Genomic DNA, 12,987 nt, shown 5'->3' on the forward strand with positions numbered 1-12,987 from the left:
CCTCGCACAGATATGGTAACAACAGGATATTCCGACAATTGAAGAATGGCAACAGAAAGTATTGGAGTATGCGGAAATAGCAAGGCTAACTGGAAGAATCTGACAGCAGGACGATGAGAAATTCCAAAAAGAATGGTCCAAATTTATGGTATTTTTAGAGAAAATTGTACATAAATAAAGACACTCACAGGACTGAAATAAAACTCATAACGTTTATTGTATACACGTTTATTGTATATAACATTTATTGTATATTGTGGTCAGACCACAAGATGTAATGCTGTAATATACGGTAATAAGGAATGTATGTCTAAAGTATAATACAAAAAATTATTAAGAAATTATAGACATTTCTAGAATGTATATATAGTAATCAAGCTTAAGTAAGAGCAAAGTAGAGAAGCCAGAAGAGGGGTGGAGGGAAGTTAATTTGGGTAAGATATAGATTGAAAGGAGAATAATATTGTTAAGCTGTATTGTGTTTAAGATATTTGGAAAAAATTAATAAAAATTATTGGGGAAAAGAAAAAAGCGAAGCAGGGAAAGCAATGCTAAAATGAACCATCATCGATACCTATAACTTTCTCTTAGCTGCTGAATGGAGCATGGCTATGGTTGGCTTCTCAATTCAGCTGAAACGATTAAAGCTTTTGGAAGAAGATTTCATGATGGAGCTTAAGTCTGAGTACGTATACTGAAAAACACAAGCCACAGAACGATGGCAGGGTCCCAGGAGAAGCTACTGTGTTTTGGTTTTCCTGCCACATTTCCAACAACAAAATAAACAGCATTTGACAGCAATGAATGTGAAGACTGCCATGCAACCGATCAAGAAGGCAAGGACGTCTAGGCTGTGATACTGGTACCAGGTCAAGTGATGGGCAGCTGCTCTCAAGTGCTTGGCATCTTTCTGGCGCATAAGAAACTCAATCCAAAAGACAGTGCGGTCCAGTGGCTTTATTGGTTGGTCATGGTGGATCTGTGACAGTCTCATTGCATTTTCCTTATATCTGGAGGAAGATCGAGAAACAAGAACAAATCAGTATAGAGCCAGAACTCAAAAGATGGCAGTCTTTAAATAATGATAATAATAATAATAATAATAATAATAATAATAATAATAATAATTTTATTATTGATACCCTGCCCATCTGGCTGGATTTCCCCAGCCTCTCTGAGTGGCTCTCAACAGAACACTAAAAACAGAATAAAACTTCAAACATTAAAAACTTCCCTAAACAGGGCTGCCTTCACATGACTTCTTCAGAAGAGAGTTTGCGATTGACTCACGTGGCGTTGAGAATGACAGCCTTCACGGCATCCACTAAATCTTCGGCTTCCATTGTCTGGATGTCCAGCCCTACAGCCATCCCCTTTGCCTTCATGTGCTCAATATTGTCAGGCTGGTCAGCAAATATGGGAATCCCCACTGTGGGAACACCATGGTAAATAGCTTCATAAATCCCATTGATCCCACCATGTGTTATGAAGGCTTTGGTCTTGGGGTGTCCTGGAAGGAGAAGATGAGACTCTGTTGACTATGGGATGTGACAAGTAGGTTATTAGCATTGATTTTTAGCAACAGTGCCCAGCATAGTCCAACTGTCAGGCAATCTCTGGAGATTGCAGTTCACTATACATAGTGTTATGTAGTGAAGTTTCACCCTGGGCCAGCAGGGGGATACTGTAGATAGTTTTCACTCAGGTCTGTAGATAGTTTTCACTCAGGTCCACGTCATTTATTTTAGGCGGGAAACTCTGGGTTGTTGTTGCTACAATGTTGACAGCCGGCTGCCTATAAAAGCAGGCCGGCTGAGCTGTTTGCTGTTCAGTTCTGTCCAGCTTACAAGTAAAGAGCTGCTCTGGAGAAATCGCTGTGTCGTCTGCTATGTTCGCCCACAACTTAACACTGGCGACGAAGGTGGGATAGATGGACATCAGAGCACAGCCAGATGCAGCCACCTCTGAGCAGAGCTGAATCACTGAGCTGAATCACTGAGCGAAATCACTGAACAGAACCAATTCAGAGCTGACTGTTCTGGCTAGAGCACGGTGTTCCATCCATCGCCCTTCACGCCGGCATCGGAATCATGGTTTCACTTGTGCCTCTACCGCCGTTTGCGCCAGCCTCTGAATCATGGGACTCCTACCTCGCTCGGTTCGACTGCTACCTCCAAGCCAACGAGCTGACACAAGTAAGCGGGGTCTATTCCTCAGCCTCTGTGGGCCTGAGGTGTTTGAGACGGCGCAAGCATTGGTTGCGCCTGAAGCAGTCCAGGCAACACCATGGGACACGATCCAAGAGAAGCTCCGCAACCACTATGCACCAAAGCCGTCCAAGATTGCTGCCCGCCATGCTTTCTACCACCGGAACCAGGCAGAGGGGGAGTCAATCAACAACTACACCACCGCCCTGCGACAGGCTGCAATGCACTGCGAGTTCCGAGACTTAGATGATGCCCGGATGGATCGAATCGTCTGCGGGGTCCGGGACATCCATCTGCAACGGCGTCTCCTCGCCAAGCCAGACCTCACGCTACAGAAAGCCATTGAGGAGGCTGTGGCCTCAGAAGCTGCTGAACGCTCCGCCCAGGAGATACGCAAGTCCAGCAGCCCGCGTCTTGCTAGGAAGCCAGTTCCAGTGCATCATGAAGAGGCCAGCAGTGATGAGGCATCCTCCAGTGAAAATGATGATGTGCACCAGACAAAGCGGGAGCGCAGGAAGTTCCAACAGAAGTCCAAGGGCCAACCGGAATGTGCCGACTGTGGAGGCAACCATTCCCGTGCCAAGTGTCGATTCAGAGACGCCATCTGTAGGAAGTGTTCCAGAAGGGGCCACATCGCTAAGGTCTGCCGATCGGCTCCGTCTGACACCCCCCCTTCACCGACTCACAAGTCCAAGTCTTCACTCCAGTCTGCCAAGGAAAGCTGTTTCGCTCTCACCAACTGCCGCTGCCCGTCTGGAACCACGATTGGCCAAACCGACTCGCGACGCAAGCTGAACGTCACGGTGCTCATTGAAGGAGCTCCATGTGACATGGAGATCGACACCGGGTCTGCCCTGTCCATCGTGTCTTGGAGCACCATCAAAAGACTGGGACCCAGAGTGTCCAAAAGGCAACTCGACTCTCACAGCGTACATCTGAGAGACTACCAGGGAAATGACATTCCCGTGGTAGGCGTTGGCCGGTTCCAGATTGCCTTCAAGGATTTTTCGGGCCTGCTCCGGTTGGTGGTGGTCGAAGGTCAGCGGCCAAGCCTCCTAGGGCTAGACTGGTTTGATGCCCTCGGCCTGGAAGTCACTGGCATCAACTGCATCTCTAACGCAGAGACTGAGGGTCTGGTCAAAGACTTTGCCGAGGTTTTTGACGGCACCTTGGGGCAATATACAGGTACGCCCATCTCCTTTAGCCTTGATCCACAAGTCGCCCCCATCAAGCTAAAGCCACGCCGGGTTCCCTTTGCTCTCAAGGCTAAGGTGGACGAACAACTGGACAAGCTGATCGCCCAAGGAGTTTTGGAGCCGGTTGATCACGCCAAGTGGGAAACCCCCATCGTCACGCCTGTCAAGCCAGACGGGTCGGTGAGAATCTGCGCTGACTACAAGTGCACGATCAACAAGGCACTTCAGCAGCACGCTTATCCGGTTCCTGTTGTCCAACACCTGCTGCATTCCCTGGGTGAGGGTAAGGTCTTCGCTAAGCTGGACCTTGCCCAAGCCTATCAACAACTGCCCGTCGATGATGCCACTGCTGAAGCCCAGACGATCGTCACCCACCGAGGGGCATTCCGTTGCCGCCGGTTGCAGTTTGGGGTGAATGTGGCTCCTGGCATCTTCCAAAGCCTTATGGAGCGTCTCCTGCAAGGGCTTCCGGGCGTGGTACCATATTTTGATGACGTCTTGGTGTCCGCAGACTCACACCAGCAGCTGTTCGAGCGCCTTCGCACAGTGCTGACCAGGTTCCAGGAGGCTGGGCTCAAGGTAAAGAGGGAGAGGTGCCAGATCGCCGTTCCACAGGTAGAGTTCCTGGGCTATCTTATCGACGCCTCCGGCCTTCACCCGATCACATCCAAGATCCGCGCTATCCAGCAGCCCCCCATCCCAAAGAACAAGACGGAGTTGCAGGCATTCCTGGGGCTGCTGAACTTTTATAACATGTTCCTGCCCAACAAAGCCACAGTGGCTGAGCCTCTTCACTGACTCCTTAGCACAAAGACGCCTTGGACCTGGGGTCATCGGGAGACGGCGGCCTTCAACGTGGTCGCGGCTGTCTGCTGTGGGGAGACCACGTCGTGATTCCCCAGGGACTCCGTCAGTGCGTCCTGGAGGCTCTGCACGTTGGCCACCCGGGAATTGTCAAAATGAAGGCGTTGGCTCGGTGTTACGTCTGGTGGCCTAATATGGACGATGCCATCACTGCCTGGGTGTCTGCCTGTCAAGCGTGCCAAGAGTCGAGGCCTGCACCACCGGCAAGTAAGGGACACACCTGGGAGACACCAAAGACACCCTGGTCGAGGCACATCGATCTGGCTGGCCCCTTTCACGGCCGGACCTTTATGGTAGTGGTGGACGCCTATTCCAAATGGCTGGAGGTGGCCCTGATGCCCTCCACCACTACCGAGGCCATCATCCGGGTGCTGCAAGGCCTGTTTGCGACGCATGGGTGTCCTGATGTCCTTGTCTCCGACAACGGACCGCAGTTCACGTCAGGCACTTTTGAGTGGTATCTTTTGGGACTGGGCATCCGCCATGCCCTAACGGCACCTTTTCATCCATCCAGCAACGGGCAAGCAGAGAGAATGGTGCACTCGGCAAAAGAGGCACTGGCGCGCCTGGACCAGGGAGACTGGCACGAGCGGGTCGCCGAATACTTGTTCGTGCAACACATCACCCCTCATGCGGCCACACGGCGGAGTCCTGCTGAACTGCTTATGGGCCGCCGCCTCAGGTCACCGCTTAACCGGCTGCACCCGGACTTTGCCGTGGCTGAACCCCCAGGTCATTTGTTCCAGGAAACCAGGTCTTTGCCCGGAACTATGTGGGGGACATTCCTTGGGTGCCAGCCACAGTAGTGGGAGTCACTGGACCTCACTCGTACCAGGTGGCACTCGAAGACGGACGCTTGTGGCGCCGGCACATAGACCAGCTTAGGTGCAGGGTTGGGGACTTGGACACTACCGTGGTGCCCCCAACTGCGCTTGTGGCTCCAGAAGAGACACTTACAGATGGCGAGGCTCCACCTACACCTCCCTCGCAAACTGCCAGCGTGGAGCCGAACCAAGCCACTTCAGAGGGTCTGCCAGACTTACCACAGACTCAGACCACTGCACTTGCGGAGGCTCCACCCACAGCAGCGGACCCAGGGGATTTGGTTTCAACGCCACCTAGGGTCGCACCACAGCCTCAGCAAGAACTGTGTGGCCCTCCGGACTTGGCTACCAGTCCCCGGCGGTCTGGCAGAGTTTCCAAGCGCCCAACTTATTTAAAGGACTATGTTGTTGGACATGTATCACTGTTGGTTTAAGTATGGGAAATGTAACCAATATGCTTTTGTGCCTAATTGAACCATTACGTGTAGTGCTGTATATAAGGAAACCATTACGATTGTAACTAACGTCTTATCTCGGTGGGGAGAGGTGTTATGTAGTGAAGTTCTCACCCTGGGCCAGCAGGGGGATACTGTAGATAGTTTTCACTCAGGTCCACGTCAGTTATTTTAGGCAGGAAACTCTGGGTTGTTGTTGCTACAATGTTGACAGCCGGCTGCCTATAAAAGCAGGCCGGCTGAGCTGTTTGCTGTTCAGTTCTGTCCAGCTTACAAGTAAAGAGCTGCTCTGGAGAAATCACTGTGTCGTCTGCTATGTTCGCCCACAACTTAACACATAGTAATGTTTCTAGAACTCAACGTTGACCCTGGCCAAGCACACAACAACAGCAGCTTTGTGAAACAGAGAGAGTTTGCAGTCCTTGGTGTCCTGAATAGTTAAAAACACGAAGTACCAAAAATTTAGCACTGTCTGGGGCCTTGGCTCTCCTTGGGGTGTACCCCAGCTGCTTCCCCTGCCTCTTTGCCCTTTGCCCCAAGGATTCCAAGAAATTGCACCCAAGAGAAGCTGGCCTACTCTAGCAGAAACAGGAGAGGGGGGAAGTATGGGAAACAGCTGTGGTATGAAGAATAATAGTTTGATCTAGAACTCTACAAATTGGTGATGGCAGGAGGCCTGGAGAACGACTAGAAGCAAACAGCAGAGACAATTTATATCTTATATTGTGCGGTCGGGGGGAGGTCAACCAGCATCCATGCCACTTTCTGAATAATGGTCTGCTTCTACTATTGGTCAGGAGAAGCACAACCAAAGAGGTTTCTGCACCAGACAAGGAGTCCGGTCAAACCAGAAAGCCGTAGGTGAGAGAGGAATGTGCAGAAGCCTATAATGTGCATCCTTGACCATTTAGAAAGGAAACGTTGAGATTCTCCCCATCAAACATTTCCCTGGATCTTTGGATCTATGGTGTGTTGTCAATGCATAAGCAAACCACAGTTCTTTTCTGTGTTTTGTAAATGTCCTTTTTCAGGCTACAGCGGGGGTCAGCAAGGTTTACCTTACCTGGGCCAGTTCACTCCAGAGGAGATCCCTTCGTGGGCCAGATCGCCCGCATGCCCGCGATTTCTGGCGCCTGCGTCTGCACAGACACTATTTCCGACATCTACATCTGCACAGATGCAGTTTCCGGCGCCGCGAAAGTGAGTCCCTGCGCTGCGCCGCGCCGCGCCGGTTTAGTGCAGCGTGCGGGGTCTCACCGAGTGGGTGGCTTGGTTCAGGGGCGGCTCATGGGCCGGTTAAACGACCCCCATAGGCCTTAGGTTGCCAACCCCTGGGCTACAGCATGTGTTCGCTCACCATTTTCCAGTTTGCACCTTCACTTCTTCCCTGCCCAACACACACATTGCCATTTGTGTGATTAATTTTGAAAATGATCCAAGCTCAGCAATAAAACAGGCAGAACAGAATACAAGGGGCAGGGTGAAGCTACTGATTAGGAATGGAATAAATGAAGGGGAAGATGCTCATTGCTAGCACTATCCAGGGCTGTCAGTGAGTGAAGAAAGTGAGGATGGAGGAGATATTTCCTAGGAATTGGCAGAACGCTGCAATGAAGCCAAAGGTGCAATGAAACATGACGTCTCTCTTACCCAGAAGATCATTTTGTGGTATCCATTCATAAAGCCTGGTGTTAGCTCCTAAGGTTTCTGGCCTTTTCCCTTTGTGGCGCCAAATAATCTGGATCGGGGGGGGGGGGGAGGAAAAACTGTTATCTGTAGCTCAGATTGCAAAGAAAACTAGACTGGCTCACAGGCCGTCTACTCATTTTGCTTGGCTTTTAAACAGGACCATGTTGATTTTGAAAGCTTCTCCAATAACTGTTGGCCCATCTGTTTTCTAATATGGCTCATCAACACTAACTGCTTAACCACCTTCTTTAGTGACAGTAAAATGATTGTGCACCATATTTCTGGAGTACATCTGAGTACATATATTGATATTATGAGTTTGTGGGCGCTAGACATCTGTAAATCCCTGGATCCAGCAAGTGTTTGAATTTAATCGAGCCCATTTGTGTGATGTGACCAGGAAGGAAAGCAGCAAGCTGCAGAGAGAGAGAGAGAGAGGGAGGGAGGGAGGGAGGGAGGGAGGGAGGGAGGGAGGGAGGGAGAGGGAGAGAGATGTTGGATGTCTACTTGAATCCAAAGCTGCAGCTATGGGAGAAAGAAGACCCACTAGGGGTGTTCATGCTGTGAACCTCTCCATCGCAGGCTTTGGTTGTGTATATGCATAAATAAACCATATATCCTGAAGACACCACAGTCTCCACTGTGCCTCATTTCCAAAATGAAACACAGACCCTGGGTAAGCACATGGAACCCCTAGAACCTCACACCCAGTGTTCGAAAATCCCGTTGTTCTAGGCGCATTTTGCAACAGGGAATTTCATTAGCACGAGCAGTTTCTGAGCTCTGGGCGCAGTACTGTGCCTGCAATTTCAGATGAAAACTCCAGAGTGGAATGAAAGGAGGACCTTTTTTCTGCCTCGCCACTTCCAGTTACTCTCTGAAGATCGGAGAAGAGACCCTCTTAATAATATTAGGGGGGTGGGCAGTGGAAGGACTAGACCATGTGAAAAATGAACATAATATTTTAGCTGCAATTCATTCATTTTCAGCTTTGTATTCTTGTTATTAAAAAAAGCATGCCTAGACATTCCGTTGTTGCGCCCATAACTTAGGTTTAAGGTGCCATTTAGCTCCTAGCTTTCAAATCTCAGTTTCTAACACTGCTCACACAGGTGAGAGATTGGGGTGACGGGCAACATTAAGACAGTAGGCAACTAAGCAATAGGACATTTATACTTACGAAGATATACAAGGTGCAAAATTAAATCCGAGCGGCACAATTTAAGTGGATTTGGCGCTCTTGAACAACAAACCTGCTTCCCCAAAATTGGACTTTTTGTGGTCAGGAAAGTGGCAGGAAAACGCCCTGGAAAGTGTGGGGTAACCATTTCTTGATGCAACATCCTATAACTTTCCTACAAACATAATGTAGTCCCCCTGCAAACCTTGTGCAAATAAAACAGGATGAACGCTCAGCAAATAGGTCATCTGAAAACAACCCAAAACACTGCTGATCAGAATTCTCATAATCTACAAAAACAAAAAGTACAGTGAATACTTATCTACTTTTAAAACTCTCATTTTTGATCTTATTTCTTCCTTTTCTTTATCTTCTTCTTGTCCTTTTCTTTTATATTTTACCTTTCATTTCTTTTCTTTATTGTGGATATTGTTTTGTAGAGGTGTAAATAATTGTAAATATGAGAAGAGGTAAAATCTTTTCTAACTTTCTCTTGGTTACATGTATTTTCCTTTTTTTTTAGTACATTTGTATTTTTTTTCTAATTTGTACTCAATAAATAATTAAATAAAATTTAAAAAATAAAATAAAAATTGATGATGTTTAAGTACGGGTAGATTTTAAGGAAAACAAATGTGGAAAGTGTTCCCTTATCATGGCAGGCATAAGGAAATGAGGGCAGCATTTTCACAAATCCAGTACTGTATACAACTGCATTTTTAACCAAATGACATGAACACTGACCTTCTGTGGAAGTTGGCTGAGTGCTGATGCAAGCATGTTACTCCTTTCATCTGTTAAGCTTGCAACAAGAGAGCCCAGAGAAAACACCACAATGCCATGTTCCCCTGAACTCTGGACAAATTCTTCCATTTCCTGTTGAGAGATAAAAGCCATCTTTATAAATGAACAAACAAACAACATTTCTCCATGCTTTTAAACCTAATGCACGAGTAAAGGTAAAGGGACCCCTGACCATGAGGTCCAGTCGTGACCAACTCTGGGGTTGCGGCACTCATCTCGCTTTATTGGCCGAGGGAGCCGGCGTACAGCTTCCGGGTCATGTGGCCAGCATGACTAAGCCACTTCTGGCGAACTAGAGCAGCGCACGGAAACACCGTTTACCTTCCCGCCGGAGCGGTACCTATTTATCTACTTGGACTTTGACGTGCTTTCGAACTGCTAGGTTGGCAGGAGCAGGGACCGAGCAACGGGAGCTCACCTCGTTGTGGGGATTTGAACCGCCGACCTTCCGACCGGCAAGTCCTAGGCTCTGTAGCAATGTTTAAAGGCGTGCTGGCTTGTAACAGGGAAGGTGGTCTTTAAAGTCCAGTTTTCAAAGTACTGTATGTTTCAGGCTCCTCAGAAGGAGCTTCCAATGGCAACTACTGGCCTTTAGGACTGGAGAAGTGGGGTGCAGTGCAGACAACAAGCAGAACCACAGGTCACATCAGTTGGAGACACTGATTCCCCACTTTTTCTACTGTGCCTTTACCTTTAAGCTTGTAGCCTATCCAGAAAGCACTCCACACTCCTCCCTACATAAACATGGGACACAATCCATGTGTCTTCACGAGCTTCATTGGAATGAACAGCTGCTACAATGAGTAGACTGTGTGTTCCACACGTCAGATGTGCTCTTCTCCCTTTCTGCCACTCTGAAAGTTGCCCCAAACCCACCCCATAGTAAGGCTGCTGCAGTGGTGACTCAGCTGGGGCTTGAGCACCAGAAGTAAGGCGGTGTGCAGCCACAATGTGTGGTGCGCTGTGTCAGTAGCTGCAGTACATGGTGGTGCATGGAGGCAGCCGCAGTGCTCAACGCCCGGTGGCCTCCGTAGCGCATGCACTGTGTCATCACGATGGTGCTCCATGCCGTGATGTCATTGCCTAATGTCACATTTCTGTTTAAGGATGCGGGGGAGGATATATTGTCTAAGATATCCTATCCCAACTTGTCTTTACAAGTTCAACAAAATCAGCAGAGTTAACATCCCCCCTTTTTAAACACACGCACAGCAGAAATCTTGCTCAGACTTGTTAGAGTCACTGTAAATATTTCCTGGTATTTTCCCCGTTTAATCCCTCCTAAAGTAAGATGCTACACAGTCTTCTGCAAAGTATAAAATGTTTACTCACAAGTAATCATCTGTTCACACAGAGATACCTAGAAGGCAGACTTAAAAGGTTAGAACATAGTTTAAATGTGGTGACTATCTCCTTATGGGCCTGGAGCCAAGGGTGCATTGATAGAGACAAGACAGACAAGATGGTCGCCAGCCCAGCCTGTGGTTCTGGTTCTTTCAACTACAGGAGAGGCCACGCCCATCTCAAGTTACACATAGGAAGTTTCGTCTCAGTTCTGGAAAGCAGGACGTTCCGGCTGGCGGACTGAGACAACCTTCATGTCTACTCTAGCCATGTTGTGTTTGACTGCACCTGATTCTTACATCCCACAACATTGTGACGTCATTATGGCGTGGTGCCATGCGCACCAATGTTGGGCACCCACAGTGTGGGGCCCAAGTGGGCACCTCTGTAAACTAAGTTGACCTTGCCACTTCTTTATCACGCCACCATACGCCCACACCTTCCCTGGAGGTGCTTTGAACAAGATCCAGGTTATCATGCACAAGTGAAGGTCAAGCGAGAATATTACCTCTGGCAAAGGCTTGGCTGGCTTACAGTGCAGACCCCCCACAAATTCAAAATTTGGTAGGAAAGGCAGCGGAAATTCAAAGTCCCAGTAGGTGCGGATCAACCAGATATCTGCTTTCCCTATCACTTCACAACGAGTTGTGGGTCTCCCTGATGAATGAGGAAGAGAAACGGAGTTATTTCACAAATGCAAAGGATTTGGCAAACTCGTTTCTAGAAATATTGAAAGCTATTTTGCACATTACATTTCATAAAGATTTGAACAATAGTTGGGGACAAAGCTGTGCTTGAAAAAATACATGTACACTTATTCATTAGGAACTAAGATGGGCGGTGGCTCCTTGATGGATATTCTTTCAGAGGAAAATCCATGTTTGATATTTTTTGAAAGAACCCTTAGCTCTGAAGTCAGCATTGGTAGTTGAATATGAATCAGAACTAGTAAGGCCAGCCTCCCCCAACCTGATGCTTCCAGTTGCTGGATGGAGCTAATGGAAGTTGTAGCCCAAAATATATGGAGCACAAAAGTAGGCAGGGCAGCAACTGGGGTAGGAGACCATGTATTCATGCTCCTTCCTCCCCACCTTCAGCACACACACACATTCAGACAAATGTCTAAAAAGGGCTATTAAGATCCCAGGGATGGTGGAGTGAAAGCTTCTGACAGGATGTATAGATCTCAGGACCTTCTAGGTCCAAAGAGTTGTTGCTAACAACTCTTGGCACCAATTGGTGCCAAAGAAGGATAGAACTTTTTTAATGTATGCTACAACAGCAGCAAGAATACTCATCGCAAAGTACTGGAAGACACAGGATTTACCCACTCTGGAAGAATGGCAGACGAAGATGATGGATAATATGGGATTGGCAGAAATGACTGGCAGAATCCGAGACCAGGGAGAAGAGTTGGCGGAAGAAGATTGGAAGAAATTTAAATACTATTTACAGAAATATTGCAAAATTAATGAATGTTAGAAGCATGTCGGATAGAAATTAAGTAGTTTCCAGCTGTAATGTTTCAAGGGAATATGAGAAATAGGCTTAGAAACAGGTTAAAACTTAATGGCAAGGATTTGCTGAACTAACAATTTGAATTGGAATACAAAAAAGGGAGGTATGAGGAGGTCTGGGAAATAAGTTAATGGAAAATAAGTAAATGGAAATTTTATCTGTTTTTAAATTATTTTTATTTTTGTATTTTTGTTATTATTTTTCTGTTTTTTTTTACTTTTTGACTTTTATTGTATTATTATTGAAAATTTTAATAAATATTCTTGGGGGGAAAAACAAAGAGTTGTTGCTAAGGCACTGGAACCTCTTGTTACTGAGCTGTGTATACAACACAAGGGCAAACACCATTTGCAGAAGCTTTCGATTCCTCCATCTTCCTTGTGTCTCTTTCTACGTTACCGATCCGCAAGTGTGCGATGCACATACACATATTTTGTACAAATTATTTGGTTGGTTGAATGGCATCGCAAAATTCAGGAAGCTGCAAGCATGTGTCTCCATGTGTGCGCTATTTAAGGAAATAACTTAAGGAAATAGCTATTTAAGGAAATAATAAGGGCTTTTTCAGTGACGGCTCCGACCTGCTGGAATGCTCCGTCCCATGAGACTAGGGCCCTGCAGGACTTGATCTCCTTCCGCAGGGCCTGTAAGACAGCGCTATTATGCCTGGCCTTCAATTTGAATTAGCCTGATACTTTTTTCCCTTTTCTCTTCGATGAAGAATCCCTTTCTGGGACCCCACATTTAAATTCTTCCCTGGTCACCTTGCTGGCCCTAGTAGGACCAACTTGGCCAGTTAGCCCTGGTGATCATTTTGATGTCTACTGACTGGGTCCCCCCCCAAAAAAAATGACCCCTGGATTTTCAAATGTTATTGATACTGATGCTGCATTTTATGTTGTATTT

The 12,987-nt window shown here is 47.4% G+C and overlaps 1 protein-coding gene across 1 annotated transcript in view; it reads right to left on the reverse strand.

Moving 5' to 3' along the window:
* Positions 1 to 549: 549 nt before the first annotated feature.
* LOC309354167 (UDP-glucuronosyltransferase 2A2-like) overlaps positions 550 to 12,987 on the reverse strand; it is a 40,474-nt gene continuing 28,036 nt past the window's right edge. The window contains exons 3-7 of the mRNA XM_081884141.1: positions 11,072 to 11,220; positions 9,160 to 9,291; positions 7,197 to 7,284; positions 1,291 to 1,510; positions 550 to 1,010 (exon numbers count right to left, since the gene is read on the reverse strand). Coding sequence (XP_081740267.1) covers positions 740 to 1,010; positions 1,291 to 1,510; positions 7,197 to 7,284; positions 9,160 to 9,291; positions 11,072 to 11,220 — 860 coding nt within the window. The 3' untranslated portion in view covers positions 550 to 739. The remainder of the gene's footprint in view (positions 1,011 to 1,290; positions 1,511 to 7,196; positions 7,285 to 9,159; positions 9,292 to 11,071; positions 11,221 to 12,987) is intronic.

The sequence above is a fragment of the Podarcis melisellensis genome (genome assembly GCF_964234715.1).
Source record: "Podarcis melisellensis genome assembly, chromosome: 13".
NCBI classification, from domain to species: domain Eukaryota; kingdom Metazoa; phylum Chordata; class Lepidosauria; order Squamata; family Lacertidae; genus Podarcis; species Podarcis melisellensis.